The sequence below is a fragment of the Arachis hypogaea genome, chromosome 18 (assembly GCF_003086295.3).
Source record: "Arachis hypogaea cultivar Tifrunner chromosome 18, arahy.Tifrunner.gnm2.J5K5, whole genome shotgun sequence".
NCBI classification, from domain to species: Eukaryota; Viridiplantae; Streptophyta; class Magnoliopsida; order Fabales; family Fabaceae; genus Arachis; species Arachis hypogaea.
Window position 1 is genome coordinate 19,832,723 of NC_092053.1, and position 23,269 is coordinate 19,855,991.

The 23,269-nt window shown below is 39.2% G+C and overlaps 2 protein-coding genes across 2 annotated transcripts; one reads left to right on the top strand and one right to left on the bottom strand.

Annotated features, from left to right (window-relative positions):
- The first annotated feature begins 18,229 nt into the window (after window positions 1-18,229).
- Window positions 18,230-18,829, top strand: LOC112769719 (G-type lectin S-receptor-like serine/threonine-protein kinase At4g27290). Its single transcript, XM_025814199.1, has one exon. The coding sequence runs from the start codon at window positions 18,230-18,232 to the stop codon at window positions 18,827-18,829; it is 600 nt and encodes a 199-aa protein (XP_025669984.1).
- Window positions 18,830-19,018: 189 nt separating this feature from the next.
- Window positions 19,019-23,269, bottom strand: LOC112772803 (G-type lectin S-receptor-like serine/threonine-protein kinase At4g27290). Its single transcript, XM_025817812.3, has 8 exons — window positions 22,908-23,269; window positions 21,550-22,821; window positions 21,293-21,430; window positions 20,772-20,932; window positions 20,281-20,491; window positions 19,942-20,179; window positions 19,697-19,847; window positions 19,019-19,598 (listed from the first exon to the last, which is right to left on the bottom strand). The coding sequence occupies exons 2-8, from the start codon at window positions 22,799-22,801 to the stop codon at window positions 19,293-19,295; spliced, it is 2,457 nt and encodes an 818-aa protein (XP_025673597.1). The 5' UTR covers window positions 22,802-22,821; window positions 22,908-23,269; the 3' UTR covers window positions 19,019-19,292.

Sequence of the window (23,269 nt, forward strand, 5' to 3'; positions counted from 1 at the left end):
CCCACTAGCAACCGTTCTGAAGTCACTGTTAAAAGAGCAGTGATGATCCATTGCATCATGATGGGAAAAGAAGTGGAAGTTCATCAACTGATTTCAACTGAATTCTACAAAATTGCTAACAAAAATTCTAAAGAGGCCAGGTTGGCTTACCCAAGCTTGATTTCTCTGCTCTGCAAGGACGCTGGAGTAAGGATGGGAATAACTGAGTATATCTCAATTGAGAAACCAATCACCAAAGCATCAATGGAAAAATAACAAGCACAGGATGACCCCATCAGGAAGAAAACACAGGAATTTCTCCCAGAAATCCCTCAATCTGAATATTGGGAGTATCTTGAAACATCAGTTACCAAGATACAAGAAGCTATGGAACAAATAATAAAGGAACAGAAGGAACACAGTCAAATTCTTTGCTATTTGATCAAAGAACAGGAAGAGCAAGGGTGTGACTTGAGGGAATTGAAGCGCCAGAAGTTATCTTTTGAAGGACCAAGCACCCCACAGATCCGAGGAACATCCACTTCCCAGAACAAAGGTTGTTAAATTCCAATTTCTGCTCTAACTCTGTGATAATTGGCGTTATAAGAGTCTACCTTAGTAGTCATATAGTAGTAATTAGTGTCTATTTTGATTTTACCTCCAATTAAGTTATAGTCTATTTTTCTCATCATCAGCAAACATGAATAAAATAGTAGATCTTTTGAATAAGAGGCAATAAAATTCAAGTTTTTTTATATACAAAAATTTCTAATTAGTAACATGTGGTGGCAATGCTTTCTGTCTTCTGAATGAATGCTTGAACAGTGCATATGTCTTTTGAATTTGTTGTTTAAGACTGTTAAATATGTTGGCTCTTGAAAGAATGATGAACATGAGACATGTTATTGATAATCTGAAAAATCATAAAAATGATTCTTGAAGCAAGAAAAAGCAGCAAAGAACAAAGCTTGCAGAAAAAAAAAGAAAGAAAGCAAGCAAGCAGAAAAAGCCAATAGCCCTTAAAACCAAAAGGCAAGGGTAATAAAAAGGATCCCAAGGCTTTGAGCATCAGTGGATAGGAGGGCCTAAAGGAATAAAATCCTGGCCTAAGCGGCTAAACCAAGCTGTCCCTAGCCATGTGCTTGTGGCGTGAAGGTGTCAAGTGAAAACTTGAGACTGAGCGGTTAAAGTCAAGGTCCAAAGCAAAAAAAAAAAAGAAGAGTGTGCTTAAGAACCCTGGACACCTCTAATTGGGGACTTTAGCAAAGCTAGGTCATAATCTGAAAAGGTTCACCCAATTATGTGTCTGTGGCATTTATGTATCCGGTGGTAACACTGGAAAACAAAGTGCTTAGGGCCACGGCCAAGACTCATAAAGTAGCTGTGTTCAAGAATCATCATACTGAAATAGGAGAATCAATAACACTATCTGAATTCTAAGTTCCTATAGATGCCAATCACTCTGAACTTCAATGGATAAAGTGAGATGCCAAAACTGTTCGGAAGCAAAAAGCTACTAGTCCCGCTCATTTAATTAGAATCTGAGCTTCACTCAAAAAACTCTGAGATATTATTGCTTCTTGACTTATTAGTCTTCTATTTTATTTGTCTAGTTGCTTGAGGACAAGCAACAGTTCAATTTTGGTGTTGTGATGAGCGGATATTTTATACGCTTTTTGGGGTTAATTTCACATAGATTTTAGCATATTTTAGTTAGTTTTTAGTTTATTCTCATTAGTTTCTAGGCAAAATTCATATGTCTGGACTTTACTATGAGTTTGTGTGTTTTTCTGTAATTTCAGGTATTTTCTGGCTGAAATTGAGGGAGCTGAGCAAAAATCTGATTCAGGCTGAAAAAGGACTGCTGATGCTGTTGGATTCTGACCTCTCTTCACTCAAAATGGAATTTCTGGAGCTACAGGAGTTCAAATGGCGCGCTTCCAATTGTGTTGGAAATTAGACATCCAGGGCTTTCCATCAATATATAATAGTCCATACTTTTCTCAAGGATAGATGACGTAAACTGGCGTTTAACGCCAGTTCCATGCTGCTATCTGGCGCCCAGCGCCAGAAACAAGTTACAAAGTGGAGTTCAACGCCAGAAACAGGTTACAACCTGGCGTTGAATGCCCAAAACAGCCCAGGCACGTGAGAAGCTTTAGTCTCAGCCCCAGCACACACTAAGTGGGCCCCAGAAGTGGATTTCTGCACTATCTGTCATAGTCTACTCATTTTCTGTAAACCTAGGTTACCAGTTTAGTATTTAAACAACTTTTAGAGATTTATTTTGTATCTCATGACATTTTAGATCTGAACTTTGTACTCTTTGACGGCATGAGTCTCTAAACTCCATTGTTGGGGGTGAGGAGCTCTGCTGTGTCTCGATGAATTAATGCAAGTATTTCTGTTTTCCATTCAAACATGCGTGTTCCTATCTAAGATATCCATTCGCGCCTAAATATGGAGAAGGTGATAATCAGTGACACTCATCACCTTCCTCAATCCATGAACGTGTGTCTGACAATCACTTCCGTTCTACATCAGATTGAATGAATATCTCTTAGATTCCCTAATCAGAATCTCCGTGGTATAAGCTAGATTGATGGCGGCATTCATGAGAATCCGGAAAGTCTAAACCTTGTCTGTGGTATTCCGAGTAGGATTCTGGGATTGGATGGCTGTGATGAACTTCAAACTCGCGAGTGCTGGGCGTAGTGACAGACGCAAAAGGATAGTAAATCCTACTCCGGTACGATTGAGAACCTGCAGATGATTAGCCGTGCGGTGACAGCGCACCTGTACCCTTTTCACTGGAAGGATGGATGGTAGCCATTGACAACGGTGATCCACCTACACACAGCTTGCCATAGGAGGACGTGCGTGCGTGAATCAGATGACAGAGGAAAGCAGAGATTCTGAAGACAAAGCATCTCTAAAACTCCAACATATTCTCCATTACTGCATAACAAGTAACCTTTAATCCATGCTCTCTTGTTTATTCGCAATTCAACTAATAAATATAATTGACTTCCTGACTGAGAATTGCAAGATAACCATAGATTGCTTCAAACCAACAATCTCCGTGGGATTCGACCCTTACTCACGTAAGGTATTACTTGGACGACCCAGTGCACTTGCTGGTTAGTTGTGCAAAATTACATTGTGAAGTAATTTTCGTGCACCAAGTTTTTGGTTCCTCAAGAAAGAAATGCCACCATCACTAAGGTGGACTCATTCCTTGTTCTTACTTTCTCTGTTTTTCGTTTTCTCTATGTTAAGTGCTTATCCATGTTTGTGTCTTCATTACATGATCATTAGTAGTTAGTAACTTTGTCTTAAATTATGAATGTCCTATGAATCCATCACCTCTCTTAAATGAAAAATGTTTTAATTCAAAAGAACAAGAAGTACATGAGTTTTGAATTTATCCTTGAACTTAGTTTAATTATATTGATGTGGTGACAATGCTTCTTGTTTTCTGAATGTATGCTTGAACAGTGCATATGTCTTTTGAAGTTGTTGTTTAAGAATGTTAAATATGTTGGCTCTTGAAAGAATGATGACAAGGAGACATGTTATTTGATAATCTGAAAAATCATAAAAATGATTCTTGAAGCAAGAAAAAGCAGCAAAGAATAAAGCTTGCAGAAAAAAAAGGCAAAAAAAAATAGAAAGAAAAAGCCAAAAGCTCTTAAAACCAAGAGGCAAGAGCAAAAAGCCAATAACCCTTAAAACCAAAAGGCAAGGGTAAATAAAAAGGATCCCAAGGCTTTGAGCATCAGTGGATATGAGGGCCTAAAGGAATAAAATCCTGGTCTCAGCGGCTAAACCAAGCTGTCCCTAACCATGTGCTTGTGGCGTGTAGGTGTCAAGTGAAAACTTGAGACTGAGCGGTTAAAGTCAAGGTCCAAAGCAAAAAAAGAGTGTGCTTAAGAACCCTGGACACCTCTAATTGGGGACTTTAGCAAAGCTGAGTCACAATCTGAAAAGGTTCACTCAATTATGTGTCTGTAGCATTTATGTATCCAGTGGTAATACTGGAAAACAAAGTGATTAGGGCCACGGCCAAGACTCATAAAATAGCTGTGTTCAAGAATCATCATACTGAACTAGGAGAATCAATAAAACTATCTGAACTCTGAGTTCCTATAGAAGCCAATCATTCTGAACTTCAATGGATAAAGTGAGATGCCAAAACTATTCAAGAGGCAAAAAGCTGTAAGTCCCGCTCATATGATTGAAGCTATGTTTCATTGATAGTTTGGAATTTATAGTATATTCTCTTCTTTTTATCCTATTTGATTTTCAGTTGCTTGGGGACAAGCAACAATTTAAGTTTGGTGTTGTGATGAGCGGATAATTTGTACGCTTTTTGACATTGTTTTTAGTATGTTTTTAGTAGGATCTAGTTACTTTTAGGGATATTTTCACTAGTTTTTATATTAAATTCACATTTCTGGACTTTACTATGAGTTTGTGTGTTTTTCTGTAATTTCAGGTATTTTCTGGCTGAAATTGAGGGACTTGAGCAAAAATCAGATTCAGAGGTTGAAGAAGGACTGCTGATGCTGTTGGATTCTGACCTCCCTGCACTCAAAGTAGATTTTCTGGAGCTACAGAACTCAAAATGGTGCGCTTCCAATTGCGTTGAAAAGTAGACTTCCAGGGCTTTCCAGCAATGTATAATACTCTATACTTTGGCCGAGTTTAGACGACGTAAAAGGGCGTTGAACGCCAGTTCTACGCTGCTGTCTGGAGTTAAACGTCAGAAACAATTCACAAACCAGAGTTGAACGCCAGAAATACGTTACAACCTGGCGTTCAACTCCAGAAAGAGCCTCTGCACGTGTAACATTCAAGCTCAGCCCAAGCACACACCAAGTGGGTCCCGGAAGTGGATTTATGCATCAATTACTTACTTTTGTAAACCCTAGTAGCTAGTTTATTATAAATAGAACTTTTTACTATTGTATTAGACATCCTGGATTGTATTTTGATCCTGTGATCACGTTTTAAGCAGCTGGCCATTCGGCCATGCCTGGACCTTTCACTTATGTATTTTTAACGATAGAGTTTCTACACTCCATAGATTAAGGTGTGGAGCTCTGCTGTTCCTCAAAGATTAATGCAAAGTACTACTGTCTTTCTATTCAATTCAACTTATTCCGCTTCTAAGATATCCATTCGCACCCAAGAACATGATGAATGTGATGATTATGTGACGCTCATCATCATTCTTCCTTACGAACGCGTGCCTGACAAACACTTCCGTTTTACATGCAAACAAGCTAGAATGAATATCTCTTGGATCTCTTAATCAGGATCTTCGTGGTATAAGTTAGAACCCATGGATGGCCATTCCTGAGGTTCGAAAAGTCTAAACCTTGTCTGTGGTATTCTGAGTAGGATCCGGGAAGGGATGGCTGTGACGTACTTCAAACTCGCGAGTGCTGGGCGTAGTGACAGACGCAAAAGGATAGTAAATCCTATTCCAGTATGATCGAGAACCTCAAATGATTAGCCGTGCCGTGACAGAGCATTTAGACCATTTTCACAAGAGGAGGGGATTGTAGCCACTGACAACGGTGATGCCCTTGCATAAAGCTTGCCATGGAAAGGAGTAAGACTGATTGGATGAAGACAGCGGGAAAGCGGAGGTTCAGAGGAACGAATGCATCTCCATACGCTTATCTGAAATTCTCACCAATGATTTATATAAGTATTTCTATCCTTCTTTTATTAATTATTTTCGAAAACTCCATAATCAATTATTATCCGCCTGACTGAGATTTACAAGGTGACCATAGCTTGCTTCATACCAACAATCTCCGTGGGATCGACCCTTACTCACGTAAGGTTTATTACTTGGACGACCCAGTGCACTTTCTGGTTAGTTGTATCGAAGTTGTGACAAATTATGAATTGAGATTAGAGCACCAAGTTTTTGGAGCCATTACAAGAGATCACAATTTCGTGCACCAATGCAAAAGGGGAGAAACCAAGAAGAAATGGAGTTTGGAAGTTTCAGCACGCGTGCATGTACACAAGTGCTCGTGCGTACGCGTGGATGGACTTTTGTGCAGCAACCGTACGCGTGACCCACGCGTACGCATGACACGAATTACGTCAGCTCATTAATGCAAATCGCTGGAGGCAAATTTTGGGCCTCTAGAACCTAGTCCAACTCATTTCTGAAGCTATATGAGGCCAAAGTGAAGCTGAATAAAGGGGGGGCAATTAGGTTTAGTTTTTATTATGTTTTCTCTTAGTTTCAAGAGAGACAAGCTCCCCCCCCCCTCTCTCTAGAATTAGGGTTAGTTAGTTTAATTTCTTGTACTTTCTACTTTGAATTCTTGTTTTTATTTACTTTTCCTTGTCATTTATTGTTATTGCACCTTTTTCTTCTTCATCTCTTTTGTTATTTCTTCTATTTTGCCATTTTTGTGTTTTATGACACTCTTGTTACATTTTACTTTCAATTAATGCAAATTTATGTTTTCATGTCATTTATTGCTTCCTTTAATTGTTATTGTCAGTTTCTTGCTTTGGTAGTTTTAGAATTTATTTTATTACAATTTAATATTATTTTATTTTCATGCACACCAGGTGTTTGATAAAATGCTTGGCTTAGTTTTTACTTAGTTTTCCTTCACTCTTGGTTTGGAATTGTTGAGTTTGGTGATCCTTGAGTCATTGATGTCCATTCTTGTTTGATATATTAGAGTAGTTAGTTGATTTGGTTTCCCTTGACTCTATGTGACCCCTTAGTGTTGACATAGGACTTAGGGATTGAAATTAACTATGCCTATTTGACTTATCTTCAATGTAAGGTTGACTAAGTAGGATTAACTCTTCATAATCATCATATGTTTGTGGTCAATGGCTAGGATAGGTAACCTTAGCTCTCAATTACTTGCCAAGATGTTTTCTTGCATTTGAAGTTTTCTTTCCTTGCATTTAATTGCCTTTGACTTTTATTGCTTTGATGTTTAATTTCTTGCATGTTTAGTTTTCACACTCTTGATTGAGAAATTGGGTGTTTGGGTGGAATTGAGTTGTGGATGTCCATTCCGCATTGTGTGAGAATAGTTAATTGGTTTGGTTTCGATTGACGCTAGTCTTTCACTAAGTAATTAGTGAGTTGACTAGGACTTATGGATTGAGATCAATTACGCTCTTTTGACTAATTCTCAAGGAGGATTGACTAGTTTGGATTGATTCCACACAATTTCCATGTTTGTGGTTCATAACTAGGATAGGAATCCCAAATTTCCCAATTCTCACCAAGAACCCTTTTTAGCACTTAATTTCCATTTCCATTGCTTTAATTGCTTTCCTCTTAATTTCTTGCATGATCATTTGCTTCCTTGCTATTTACATTTCTTGCTCTCTTGCTTTCACTCCCAATTCCCCAAGCTTTCTCCCATAGCCAATAATTGTACATTTCATTACAACTCCTAGGAAAGACGACCCGAGGTTGAAAGACTCTCGGTTTATATTTGATTTGAATTTATTATTTGATCTTGAGAATTCATTGTTGGTTCGGACTATGCTACCAACGAATTGATTCTTGTTTTGATTTATTCCGAACCATACAAGAATTCTCTTTATCAATGAGCCAAGCACTCTTCTAGTTTGCTCATTCTCATTCAGATTTGCCATATTGGCATTCACAGCACAATTTTGATCCATGGTGGACGCTGCAGCTTCCCTTTCAAGAGTTTCACTAGCTTTGTAAAGTCTAGCTTGTTGCAAATGCCACCTCAAAGTCCTTTCAGGTTCAGAATCAAAGTCTATAAGAGGTTCCTTGTCTCTATTCCTGCTCATAAACAGACAGAAGACAAGAAAAGTGGGATTCTCTACGTCAGAGTGTAGAGAATTCCCAGTGAGGCAACCTGTGTAAAGAAATAAAATAAAATACTTACTAATTAAGGTTAAAAATTTTCGAAAATGATGACTGAATTTAAGGTAAAAATTTTGAAATTTGCTAAGAAAATTAAATAGGAAAATTAAAATAAAATCAACTAGGTAACACCAAACTTAATTTCAGAAAATAGGGAAAAATACTAGTACTTAATTTTTGGAAATTACCAAGCAAGATTAAATAAAATTAAAACTAAAATGCCTAATCTACGCAATTAAACAACTAATAGTTATCAATCACAGTCAATCCCAGGCAACGGCGCAAAAAACTTGGTGCGGAATTTATAACCCACAAATTAACCGGCAAGTGCACCGAGTCGTACCAAGTAGTACCTCAAGTGAATGAGGGTCGATCCCACAAAGATTGATGGATTAAGCAACAATGATTAAATGATTTACTTGGTTAGACAAACAGAAAAGAGTGTTGAGAGTTCAAATGCATCAAATAGTAATTCAGAGAATCAGAAAACAAGTAGTAAATTGAGGTGAAATATATATAGAGAAAATAGTTAAGGCTTTAGAGATATCTATCTTTCGGATTGACTTTTCTTACTAACTATTTTAATCATGCAAGATTCAATTCATGGCAAACTATAAGTGACTAAACCCTAATTCCTTAGACCTTTTTAGTCTCCTCTAACCTTCATCAACCGTCAATTCCTTGGTCACTTGATTCCAATCAGAGGGTTAAGTTAAATTCTAGTTTATATGCCACAGAAACCCTAATTACCCAAATATAAGAGTATTATAAGTCACGTATAAGTCCAGATAATTAGAAATTTAGGAGAAATTATTTTCAAGCTGTTGTTCAAGTAAAGAGCTTTTTCAAGTTATACAAGAACTCAGTTAGAACAAGGGTCATACTTCCGTTCCACCCAGATTCATAAGATAAAGAACGAAAACAGTTCTTGAAATAGAAATCAGTACATGAATTAAAATAGAAAAATAATAGTATCAGTTCATACAATAGACAGAGCTCCTAACCTTAACAATGGAGGTTTAGTTGCTCATGGTTCAAAGAGAAAAACAAGGATTCTGTAAACTGTAAAGTGCGAAATGAGGTAGAAGAGAGGAGAAGAGAATAGCCTGAAGGGCTGATTCTTTTCCCTTTTATATCTAATCCTAATTAATGTAAAATATATTTTCTAAAACTAAATAATATATTTTCCTATTTGTAATTAAAATAAAGTTTTAATCAAACTAAAATAGAATCTTTGTGCATCTTCAATTGAGACGTGGGGACCATTGTGAATCATTAGTGTGGCGCCTAACTTGGAGGAGGCAGCAAGGATTGGATGTGACTGGCTTGACCTGGCACCTAACTTGGTGGATTGTGGCGCCTAACTTGGTGTGAAGTCCTAACCTGGCGCCTAACTTGGATTTCCTGGTGCCTAACTTCATGTTGAGGCATACACCTGGCGCCTAACTTCAGGAACCTGGCGCCTAACTTAAGGAACCTGGCACCTAACTTCAACCCTTCTGTTCATACCCTGGGTCAAGCTGTCCGACCCGGGATGTTTAGCGACAAGCCGACCGACCTCTTCAGGTTAGACTATCCGACCTCTTCTCAAAGAGCTCGGCCAATGACCGACCTCTTTACAAAGAGCTCGGCCAAATCGCCATAAGAGGCCCAAGCAGGCCCAACGAAGGGACACAGCCCAATCTAAAGGCAGCCAAAGCCTAGAAGGATAAAGGTGGTTCCCCAGAAGATAAGATGACCTCACTTAAAGATAAGATAAGATAAGATAAGATAACTATCTTATCTCCAGAAAGGTCACTCCACACTACTATAAATACACTGGAGCACCCAGGTATAACTCATACTCTGATTCTACAATAAACCTACTTAATACCCGTGCTAACTTAAGCATCGGAGTCTCTTGCAGGTACCCCCCACCCTTCGATGACCAAGGATCAGAAGTGCAGCCAGTCCAACAAGTCAGACACAACAGCTCCAGCCGCCACCAGCCAGCCAGATACATCATCTCCGACCAGTACAGAAGATCTCGTCCGAGATCAACCTCTAGTTTCAGGTAACCCTCGGAACATTGGCGCCGTTGCCGGAGAACCTGGAAGTCATCCCATCACCATGGCGGACGACCATGATAACGATCACAACTCTGGTTTGGTGGATAGAACGTCAAACAAAGACACGGACCCCACCTCCAAAGACACACCTCAAAACGGGGAAGATAAGCAACCCCCAAACACAGAAATTTTGGAAGCTATCCGTAAGCAACAGAATCGCCTTAAACAGCTGGAACAAGAAGCTGAAAGAAACCTCCGGAGAGAAACTAGGTGACGACGAGAGCTAGAGGACAAGCTCCTAAAGCTCGAGGCTGATCTCAAAGCCAAAACCATTCAACCCAGTCACGATAACGACTCCCACAAGGACAAAGATCCCTTCACCAAGGAGATCATGAAAGCTAAAGTCCCAAAGGACTTCAAAGCTCCCGACATGACTCCGTACGACGGCACATCGGATCCAAGCCATCATCTTAGCAATTTCAGAAGCAGGATGTATCTCACGGAGGCCTCAGATGCAATCAGTTATTCTCCATCCAGAAGGACAAAGCCAAGCACGCCCCAAGTCTATTAGGAATCAAGCAAGGAGATCGGAAAAGTCTCCGCAGCTACATGGAAAGATTCAACAAAGCATGCCTTGACATACAAAGTCTTCCAACAGAAGCGGCCAGCATGGGACTCATCAATGGCCTCAGAGAAGGACCTTTCAACCACTTAATATCCAAGAAGTACCAAACATCTCTAAACAAGGTCTGACAAAGGGCGGAAAAATATATCAATATGGAGGAGAACTCCCGATTGGGAGATAGCTCAAAAACTGGATTTTCCTAACCCACCACGGGACAAGGATAAAGAGTCCAAGAAAAAAGAAGATCAACCTGGGAAGCCTAGAAAATACCGCAATTACACCCCTCTTCGGGTGTCTCTTGTGGAGGTTAACCGAGAAATATGCAACACTGAGAAGATCTCACCACCTCGCCCAATCAAAAGCAAAAAGAAGGAAGGGGTCGGACGAGTTGAAGGTCCACCTCACAACAAAGAGGTCGGAAGAGTGAGGTCGGAAGAGTTGAAGGTCCACCTCACACCAAATAGGTCGGACGAGTTGAAGGTCTACCTCACAACAAAGAGGTCGGACGAGTTGAAGGTCCACCTCACAAAAAAGAGGTCGGACGAGTTGAAGGTCCACCTCACACCAAAGAGGTCGGACGAGTTGAACGTCCACCTCACAACAAAGAGGTCGGACAAGTTGAAGGAAGAGGGCAGACGAGTGGAACATCCACCTCACACCAAAGAGGTCGGACAAGTTGAACGTCTACCTCACCCCCCAAGAGACGTGTTCATATGATAAATGGAGGATTCGCAGGAGGTTCGATCTCCAAATCATCTTGCAAAAGACACCTCAAAGAGGTATATTAAGGAAAGGAGAGAGGTTTGAAAAGGACAACAGAATGCGAACAAGCCTTCCGAGATTTCAAAAATTCTTGGGGCAACCACCCATTCTCACCAGACCCCGGGAAAGTGAAGAACTCATATTATACCTCGTAGTGGAAAGTCGGACAATAGCCTCAGCACTAGTCAGAGAAGATAAAAGTGTTGCAACAACCCATCTACTTCATCAGCAAAGCTCTACAAGGGGTCGAACTAAACTATCAAAAGATAGAAAAAGTTTGCCTACGCTCTCGTACTCACCTCTCAACGACTCCACCCATACTTTCAAGCTTACACTATCAGAGTTCGGACCAACCAGCCCATAAAAGACATCCTACAGAAAACAAAATTAGCTGGAAGAATCCTACAGAGGACAGCTCGGATAATTTGGGAGACCCTGGACAAAACCAGAGAACATCTCGGACAATTCGGGGAACATGAAGTCCGACACATACCTCAGGAGCAGAATGCCCGAGCTGATGCACTTTCAAAACCAGCCAGCACCAACAGCTCGGACAATTCGGGGATATGAGGTCCGACACATACCTCAGGAGCAGAATGCCCGAGCTGATGCATTTTCAAAACTAGCCAATACCAAACCAGGGGGCAATAACAGAAGCCTCATCCAGGCTACATTACAAGACCACAACAAGTCGATCTCGAAGGCGGTATAAGGAATGTACTCAGGGTCAGCCACAGTAACACGCATTAAAACTATGCAATCCAGCTAATCAGACATGCTGTCCGCGATCTTAGTAGACATCTCAAAGACATAGGTCGACTATGGGATTACTGCCAAACAACTCGGGCAAATAAGGAAACAACTCGAACAATAACAGCAAAACATCAAGTGACAGACGTGGCAGTAAAAGGGAAATCCCAGGACTCACACGAAAGTCCAGGGGCACCCTTTGGAGGCAACAACAGGGCAAGAACACAGAAAAAAGAAGTCGACAATCTATACCCAAACAGTCCGAACACCTCTCAAACAAAAGGTCAAAACAAAAGCTAGAACTTTTGTACAAAAGGAGTCAGGCAACGATGAAAAGAAACAGGAACAGCAACCAAACCCTAAGCAAAACACACATTCTTCTCAAAGGCGAATAACAAAAGAAAAGTGACAACAAACGATCAAAGATGCAAACTTTTTGGAGAAAGAACCAAAGTTCTTCAGAGCAAAAACCCAAATACAAAGTCAAAGTTTTACATCAAAAGCATGCCAACTTCCCTATAGCCCACCAGAAGAGCTCCCACAAATCCTCTAGGCATATCGGACAACTCCACACTTCACCACGAAGGAATCAACTTTCTGATTAGCTTACAGAATGGAAGCAATGATCCCAATAGAGATCGAAGAAGGATCCCCCAGAATGATCTTCTACAATGAAGAGGTCAACTCCCAAATCCAAAGGGAAGAACTTGACCTACTTCCAGAAGTCCGAGAAAGAGCTCGGATTAGGGAGGAAGCGTTAAAACGTCAAATGGCCTCAAGATACAATCAGAAGGGAAGCTAGCAGCCAACTGAAAAGAACCATACCAAGTGTTCAGAGGTACTGGGAAAAGGTCATCACAAAGTATCCGACCTCGAGGGGCAAGAGCTACCAAGGTCATGGTATGCCTGCAATCTAAAAAGGGCGCCAGGCCGAGATCCAAAAAGATTGCCCGACCTAGAAAGGTAAGTACTAACATGTACACACTCTTATCTTTATTTTATTGTTTAAAAGATTGTAAATTCCCTAAAAAGTTTCCTACCAAGACGCCCGACTACGGCAGGTCGGCAAGGTGAAACACCAAATTCACCACCCGATCACGACAAAGTCGGCAAGATGAAAACCAAATTCATCGTCCAATTACAAAGCGACAAGTCGGCAAGGTGAAAACCAACTTCATCGCCCGACCACGATGAAAACCGAATTCATCGTTTGATTTCGACAAAGGTCGACAAAGTGAAAACAAAATTCACTGCTATACCAAGACGCATTAATCTGAAACGCAAATTTCACTGCCGGATCACGACAAGGTCGGCAGGGTGAAAACCAAATTCACCGCCCGATCACGATAAAAGTCGAAAAAGATGAAACCAGAGTTCATCATCCGATTTCGATAAGGTCGGCAAAAAAGTGAAAGCAGAATTCATCGCCCAATTATAAAGCTACAGATCGGCAGAAAGTGAAAATCAAATTCACTGCACGATCACGATAAAGACCAACAAAGATGAAAACCAAATTCATCAAAAGGTCGACCAAACGGGGATCAAACCCAATTTCTACAAATCGGCAAAGATGAAAACGGAATAATGCAAGAAGTTATCGAAAGTGATCCGGAGAAAGGACCTGACGAGGTCTTAATGGATTGCTAAATAGTAACTTAAAGACTGGCCAACGTTAAGAAGTCGGACCAAGTCAACCCAAGTTATAAGTAAACCCTGGAAAGAGGTCTGGCCAACCCTATAAAAGAGGATTACTTTAACTTAGAAGGGCTCGACATGACAAAGTCAGCCCAAAACATAAAAGTTATAAAAGTAATCCCTGAAAAGAGACCTGAACAAGGTCCAAAAAAGAGGATTACAAAAATAACTTAGAAGAGATCGACATGACGAAGTCGGTCTCCTACAAAAAAAGTTATAAAAGTAATCCCTGAAAGAGACCTAAACAAGGTCCAAGAAAGAGGATTACAAAAATAACTTAGAAAAGATCGACATGATGAAGTCGGTCCCCTACAAAGCGTAAAAGTTATGAAAGTAATCCCTGAAAGAGATCTGAACAAAGGTCCAAGAAAGAGGATTACAAAAATAACTTAGAAGGGCACGACATAACGGAGTCGGCGTGACAAAAGGTTATAAAAAGTAATTCATAAAAGAGACCCACCAAGGTCCAACCAAAAATGGATTACTAGAAATAACTTAAAAGCGACCGACATGAAGAAGTCGGCCCAAAGACGATTAAAGCTACAGATTGGACCGACGAGAAGAAGTCGGACCAACGAAAGCTACATCTTGGACCGACGAGAAGAAGTCGGACCAACGAAAGCTACAGCTTGGACCGACAAGAAGAAGTCGGACCAACGAAAGCTACAGCTTGGACCAACAAGAGAAGTCGGACCAACGAAAGCTAAATAATGATCGACAAGAGAAATCAGACCAATGAAAAACGTGCGCTAAAAGGGACATAGCTTTGCCCAAAAAGCCACGGCTCCACTACAAGGCTGTCGAAATTGTTCAAAATGACTAAAAAGTGTTCTACGAGAACACTAAAAAGTCGTCGGACAAGTTAGCCCCAAGGACCACCTCGACCAAGCAGAAAGTGGACAAAACCAGAAGTGATCAAAAGAGGTCGGACAACAAAGTACTGACACTCTACAAAGATCCACAAAGGGGACAAAGACATCTCACAAACGGCCAAAGGAAGGCCAGGAATGTTTTGCTAAAAGGTACGAAGTCTTGAAAAAAGACACTACTTAAAAGGCAAAAGCACAAATCAAAGCAGCGCTAAAAAGTCATCCAAACAGACTATAAAAAGGTTTCCCATCAGGAACACTACCTAAAAAGTTGTTGGATTATGACTAAAAAGCCCGAGCAGTGAAGACAAACAAGTCGGAAGAAGGCTGAAAAGACCTCTCAACAAACTAAAAATGGGCAATACCAAACTCGCACAAGGAGAAACTACTCAAGATCAACTAAAGTCAGGATGCTTGAGCACGACTTCCAAAGAGATCGAAGCTCTGAAAAGCATGATCTCACGGAAAATCGAACTCAAGCAGGGGCAAAGTCGTACAGGTCGACGTCAGCTAAGAAGAGGCACAAGAACGATCTCAAAAATGAACAAGCCAAAAGGTTGGGAAACAACTTAAGGCGCAAATGTGCTTAGCTAAAAGGGATACAACTCCACTCAAAAGAAGGCACAATCTCAAAACAGGGCTACGTACGTCATCCGAGACTAAAAAGGTTCAATATAAAGAACACTAAAAAGTCATTGGACAAGTCACTAAAAGCCCGGATATCAAGCCGCAAGGATAACTTCGCCAAAGCAGAGGGTTGTCAAACACAAAAGCAAGGCGTGATCCAGAAGGCAAGGGTAGAAAACCCACACTACCACTCAAAAAAGGACGGACTGTGAAGTACCAAACCTCTAGAAAATCTGCAAAAGATTGCAAAGCAATGAAGAAACAAGCCAGACAGATGCTTGAGCACGACTTCCAAAGAGATCGAAGCTCTGAAAAGCACAATCTCACGGAAAGATCGAACTCAAGCAGGGGCACTGTTCATACCCTGGGTCAAGCTGTCCGACCCGGGATGTTTAGCGACAAGCCGACCGACCTCTTTAGGTTAGACTATCCGACCTCTTCTCAAAGAGCTCGGCCAATGACCGACCTCTTTACAAAGAGCTCGGCCAAATCGCCATAAGAGGCCCAAGCAGGCCCAATGAAGGGACACAGCCCAATCTAAAGGCAGCCAAAGCCTAGAAGGATAAAGGCGGTTCCCCAGAAGATAAGATGACCTCACTTAAAGATAAGATAAGATAAGATAACTATCTTATCTCCAGAAAGGTCACTCCACACTACTATAAATACACTGAAGCACCCAGGTATAACTCATACTCTGATTCTACAATAAACCTGCTTAATACCCGTGTTAACTTAAGCATCGGAGTCTCTTGCAGGTACCCCACCCCCACCCTCCGGTGACCAAGGATCAGAAGTGCAGCCAGTCCAACAAGTCGGACACAACAGCTCCGGCCGCCACCAACCAACCGGATATATCATCTCCGACCAGTACAGAAGATCTCGTCCGAGATCAACCTCTAGTTTCAGGTAACCCTCGGAACACCTTCCGATTGTAATATGATTTTATGGCTTGGTGTGGCGCCTAACTTGAGATCATGGCGCCTAACTTGGAAAATTCCAAGTTAGGCGCCACCTTGGCCATATTGAATAATAAGAAACGGCATACTATTATATATCGTTGGAAAGCTCTAGAAGTTAGCTTTCCAATGCCACTAGAATCACATAAATTGGACCTCTGTAGCTAATGTTATGTCCATTAGAATGCAGGGAGGTAAGGGTTGACAGCATCATCCACTTTCTGCCTCCTCTTCCATAAAACTCCGTCAAATCCCTCCAAATTCTATCTTATATAAATAGAATTACGCACGACTCAAAGTAGCATCCATAATGGCTAAAAGATATTTAAATCTTGATTAAACTCAACAATTTGAATTCAAATTCATTAGAAAAAGATAGAAAAGATGCTCATGCTTCATGGACCGCCCTAGGTGTGTAATATTTGATTTGATTTGACTTCTGGAATCAGAACTCCCACTTCAGTTCATCCGCTTAACTATTCATCTATTTGTTTGCATAATTAATTAATATGAATTTCTCATTTCTGAAAAGAAATATAATTTTCAAGGTAAACTTTGTATTGTCTCGCGTGGGTTATAGATGTAATGTTTGCTCACTAAGTTGCAAAACTCACCCTATTATATTCCCATATTTTTCAGATACAGGAGTCATTCCAGGTTCCATTCCACCTGCCCCTCAGTAGATCTTAGTCATTTCGGTGTTTCCTTCTTCTTTCCAATGGCTAAGTAATTATGTAATGGAACATTTGCTCAAAATTTAGATTATGTCAATGCTCCATATGCCACAGGCAGGATCCTCGTGTGAGTATGTTATTTTGAATCTCAAACTGTTTAGATAGTAATTATAATTTGGTTATGTACGACTTATGGATTTAACTATATATTCTAGTTATCAACTTAATATATATAACGCATATTTTGGACATGTTTGGTTGTGGATATAATTGGAATATGTTGTTGTTGTTGTCTCTGGAAATGGATGTTTATTATTGATACAAGAAGATAATTTTTATATGGGTAAGGTCCTAGCAACAAAGGAGATTCTGTCTGTATTTTTGAAAATTAGGTTGTTTGGCTTGCTGAGGGACTTGTCCCTTGAGCGCCAGTCATGGCTTGGTTCGGGTCATGACAAATACCACCATCTTCTTCATCTCATCATTATCACTTTTATCTTTATTATTTTTATTGTGTAAGTATACTTTATTATCATCGTTGTCTTGTTTATCGTCATCATCAATACCAATATTATCAACATTAATATTCTTTTATTTCGTTTATTGTTCGATGTTATTTTTTTCTTTTAAAAGGTATTTATATTGCAATTATTTTTTTTCTTGCAACATCATTTTCAGCAACGATCTTTTTCCACTTAGCCGTCACCAGTGAAGAAATTTTTCAAAAAAAATCATTAATAGTTTATAGGAGTTTAAAATCCCACACAAATTATAAATAAAATCCCAATAATACTAATTTTTGTTATTATTTAACGATTTTTTTACAAAAAAATATATTATTCCAAAATAAAAAAGGTTAATGATTGAAATATTCCTCTTATTTTAATAGGATTAGGGTTAGGGTAGGGTTGAATTTGTTAAAATTCAACCCGCAGGTAGAATTTGTTAAAATTCAACCCGCAGGTAGAATTTACTACTCTATTTATTGTCATCTCTAATGTCAAAACCTACAAAGTTAAACGTGACATCCAATTGAAATTAAGGAATTAAATATAAACAATTAAAATTTTAACAATTAAATTGAGGTTTGTCAACTAATTTAAATTGGTCTAGTGGTCAATTCATTCGTGTGTTAAAATGGGTTAAACAAGTATTAGGGGTTTGACTCTTTGTACGTACCGCAACCTATTAACTAGCGAAAGACCATTAAATGGAACTCAGGTTCGCCACAAATGAGTCCTTATCTCGCTATGCTTCTTATTGCACCATGATATAGCAGTTTCCACTTTCCACTGCCATAAAAGCATTACTACTACACAGTCCCTGACTGATGGTGACACGATGGTTTCAGCCGGTGGAACCTTAGCAATTGGATTCTGCAGTATCCCTGAAAGTTCCAAGAACCGTTACCTCGGAATATGGTACAATAAAGTGCCGTCCAGGGCAGTAGCATGGATTGCCAATAGAAACACTCCACTTAATGACTCGTCCGGGGTCTTGAAGGTCGCTGTCAACGGAAATCTTTTTCTTCATAGTCATAACAATACCATCATTTGGCATTCCATCACATCAAGATTGGCACAGCGACTGGTTGCAGTGCTTTTGGGTTCAGGGAACCTGGTTGTGAAGGAAGATGGGAGCAATGATGATGATTTGAAGAGTTTTATTTGGCAGAGTTTTGGTTACCCTTATGACACGCTGCTGCCAGGGATGAAACTGGGAAGTGACTTAACTACAGGCCTTACAAGGTACCTAACATCACCGATTAGCTCTGATGATCCTTCTGAAGGTAACTATACTCATCAGTTTGACATTGTTGGATATCCACAATTATGCACAAGGAAGAGATATGTTACACATATGAGCTGCTTATTCAAGGCTTGTGCTATTTGCAGGAGGATCATTATTCTTTATGTGTGGATTGTTAAGCATAAGAGTTGAAGTGTCTATCTAACATTACCAAATGATCTCTGTGATGATTATGGTAAAATGTGAAGCATATGGTAGCTGTAACGTATATAATTCCCCTGTAAGATGAGCTGATAGATATTAGAGTGCTGAGTGATCCACAGCAAGATCTTTATGTCAGAATATCAAGGAAAGATATAGGTATACAAGTTCATCTCACAATTTAACAAGGTCCTTCTTTCTGTTTTTGTATGTAGGGATGTATAATGTATATAAACAATATTTTATATAGCAAGAAACATGGTTATATAAAAAAAAATTACTTAACTACTCCTATTTATGCATTTCGTATTGATACAAAATTTCGTATCAATGTATCATATAAGAGGACTAAAACGCTTGTGTATGTCGTGAAGTGCTGTATCTGTTTACTATTGTATATGGAATTGGCTTATCATTGTGGTCATCCTTGAGCTTATCAATTTTGAACCAAAATCTATCGCGGACAGACTTGGGTGACTGTGAGATTATTAACTGATAATAGTTTATTGTTGCTTGATGAGGAACTGTCACCAACAGCATCTCTCTCAATAAAGAACCCGGGCTTCTTTGGCTGAGGCAATGTCCATTCGCTACTTAGCATCATAAGCACATACGACATGCTTGGTCGATCTTCTGGATTTCGTTGCACGCATAGTAGACCAACATGAATTGATCTTAGGACTTCTGGCAAATCAATGGAGTCTTTGATGGATGCATCGACTATTTCCAAGCACTTGCCTTCTGTGAAAAGTGTCCATGCCTGCATTTGTATATATTGTAATTACAGAAATTAGGATCATGTTATTTGGTTAGAAACCGTAAATGAAAATGGGTGGCAAACAAAAAAATTATGCTTACATGCCCAAGAAGATTCAAATTGTGATCAATATGGATGAATCCTCTGTTTCTCTTCCCACTAACTATCTCTAACACCAGTACTCCGAAGCTGTAGACATCAGATTTTGTTGAGTATATCCCGTCAACTATGCACTCCGGTGACAGATAGCCGCTGTGCAAAACATGAACATACAAATTTGAATAAAGAAAAAGCTAGAATTTCATTCTATGTTCCTGTCTACATGTCATATAATTTAGCCACTTACTAAGTCCCAACAATATGACTTGTTTTTGCTTGGTTTTCATTTCCTATGAAGTTTCGTGCTAGTCCAAAGTCTGAGATTTTAGGATTCAATTCGTCATCTAACAAAACATTCCCAGCCTTAAGATCTCTATGTACTATTCTATATCTTGAATCTTGATGAAGATAAAGCAAGCCTCTAGCAATTCCATTAATAATAAGAAAACGCCTTGGCCAGTCTAGTAGTTTTCCCCTCTCACAATCTGTTTAAAAGAAAATGAGTTGGACTGATAATTTTCTGATGAGGCTCTGAACCATATTTGTTAAATAAAAAGAGTATGGTTCCAAGGAAATTGAATCAAACCAAATATAAAGAAGTCCAAGCTTTTGTTGTGCATAAATTCATAAATCAACATTCTCTCGCCTGCTTGAATGCAGCACCCTAATAGCTTCACTAAATTTCGGTGCTGAAGTTTAGCAATATGCATAACTTCATTTTTGAACTCTTGGAGTCCTTGACTTGAATTCTGCGAAAGTCGCTTGACAGCTATTTCCTGCCCATCTTCCAAGATACCCTGCAAATTGTAACCATTTCTAAGCTACAAAAGATACAAATTTAACTTTGCATATATTTGCTTAAATTTTATCATTTCAGTGGAGTTATTAAAGTCATGAGTAATCTAGTTGTAAGATAGTTGAGTTTTTTTTTCTTTCTTTCTAACGTTACATAGATGAGATCCGTAGCATTAGTTACATTAGGAAAAATCAATAACTAAATATTGACAAAACCAAAATTGATCAAGAATATAATGCATTCTTGACTCAGGTATGACAATATGTTATCCATTAGATTACCTTATAAACTGATCCAAAACCACCTGTCCCTAGTATATTGTCACTTGAAAAATTACTTGTTGCAGAAGTAATTGTGCACATATCAAATAAGGGCAGTTCCAGATCATCCTCATCATGGTGACTATTTATTGCACCTGATTCTGTTTCTTCTTTAATCTTTCCTGCAAAGTAGCATCTAATGAGTTAAAGAAAAAGGAAACAAAAATGTCTAATAAGCTCATTGTTGCATGGTATATTAGAAGTTTATAACTTCTGCTCTTCCCAATAACTACCAACATTACTTTTCTACCATTATACTGATTAGCAGTACTTAGTTCTCTGTTTGAAAACCCTATTTTTTTTTTTTTTTGGGATAATGCCTATTACAAATTAACCACATATAAAGGAACCAGAGGGGCCAAGATATTCTGTTGTGACAGAAGTTAAGCTTCTTGGACATAGGTTAAGTTTATCCTCATATTTAAATAACAAACTTAGAATAATATATACAAGAATCCACAAAATGGGAATTACTTAATTACCTTTCAGATGCTTCTTCCATCTATAGATGAAGGCCAAGCATAGGATCAAAATTCCAAAAGACAACACACAGCTCACGGCAATGATAATCTTTCGCTTCCGTTTCTTGGACTTCCGTGATCTGTTTTGTTCAATAGCTTCTACAAAATGTTCATTTCAAAAAAAATAAAAAAAATAAAAACCAGAGGAGATAGTGAGAAATGACAGAATATGAAACACATGAAAGGAAACAAAATTCCAAATTGAGAGAATATAGTACCTACATCTTTGCCTGCCATCCTTATATAAATATCTTCATCCGATGCACTCAACGCTTTCATATCTATGAGATTACCAAACCAAAGTAAACAACCATTTGGCCCTTTGCTGACATCCAAAGCTGCATAAGCCATACAAGAGCAATTGTTCCAGCACAAGATCCTACAATCCTCAAGTCTCATGCTTCTATTAAACCATGTCCCTTCAGTGTCTGGTAACTTTAGCCCCGAAAACTTCACAAACCCATCTGAATGATTGCAACTCAATGAAGTTCTCCTAACACAACCACTTGATGAATCAGTTGTTTTCTGTACAAAACCATCCAGGCAATTACACATGGGAAAACTGTTTGTATCACAACTAGCATATGCTCCACATTTTCCATAATAATCACAGTCATCCACTGGTAAGTGCGAAACTGTGGTCCAACCTGTATTTCCACCACTCCAACTTGTCCGGTGGCTGAATCCGTCCGATGTTACCTGCAACCTTTGATGCACTGAATTATCAACAAGCCAATATACATAATATACCTCTTGCTCATTAGAAATCATGCTAAATCTAAATACAGAGTCATTTTTCAATTGTGGTCCCCCACTAAACTGAATACCATTCCATGATCCAAAACGAAATCTTTTTGTTGTGCCTTCTCTTAATACTAATTGCGGATATCCATCAATGTCGAATTGATAGCTAAAGCTACCTTGAGAAGGATCATCAGAGCTTTTCCATGATGTTATCAACCAATTTAATCCTGTAGCTAAGTTTCTTCCGAACTTCTGTCCAGGCAAGATTGTGTCGCCTGGATAGTCAAAACTTTGCCACAGAAAATCTTCCGTGTCACTATTGGTGTCATCCTGCACAACAAAATTCCCAGAATTCAAAAGCTTTGCAACTGGATTTTGTGCCGATCGTGTGGTGTTGGATGACCAAATAAGACTATTATTACTATCAAGAAGGACTAGAATTCCGGTGTTGTTGACCTTCAAAACCCCTGAGGAGTCAGTGAGGGGGTTTTCTCTGTTTGCAACCCATACTATTGCCTTTGTTGGATCTTTGTTATACCAAATTCCAACATAATGGTTCTTGGAAGTTCCAGGGCTGAAGATTCCCAATGCAAAGGTTTCATCTGCTGAAACTAATGTGTCACCATCACTTATAGATTGCAGTGTGGTAATTGTGTCTCTTGCAACACAAAATGCTGTTAAATCCAGCAGAGAGAAGCATAACAGAAGAAAGCTAAAGGCTTCCATTCAATCCTTCATGTTCGCTTCTGTGAAAGCACAAAAAGAATTAAAGTGATTGTATACTATAATGACGCTGTATACTATAAACATGGTGAAGATATCACGCCCATACCTTGCAAAAGTACATTCATAGCATCCTTTCCTTTTCAGGTTTATGATAACAGGCGCAGTAAAATGATCAACAAAATTCAAGTGAGTTAGCTTTCAGACATGAATTCCTTCTAGAGAGAACAACTTACACAATCATCTTGGGTGATGGAAAGAAGAGAATGAAGGCTTCTTGAAGAGTTGATGGAGTAAAACTTCAAACGGAAATTATGTTTACACTTCCATGTTCATACATTAAAATAATAATAAGTAGGCTTATCATACAGCTACCATTTGTAATTTTTTAGATTACCTGAATCAATAACTTCCTTTTAAATTAAGTTTAACAGATAGTCCATATAAAAATGGCTTGACTTATGTACATGT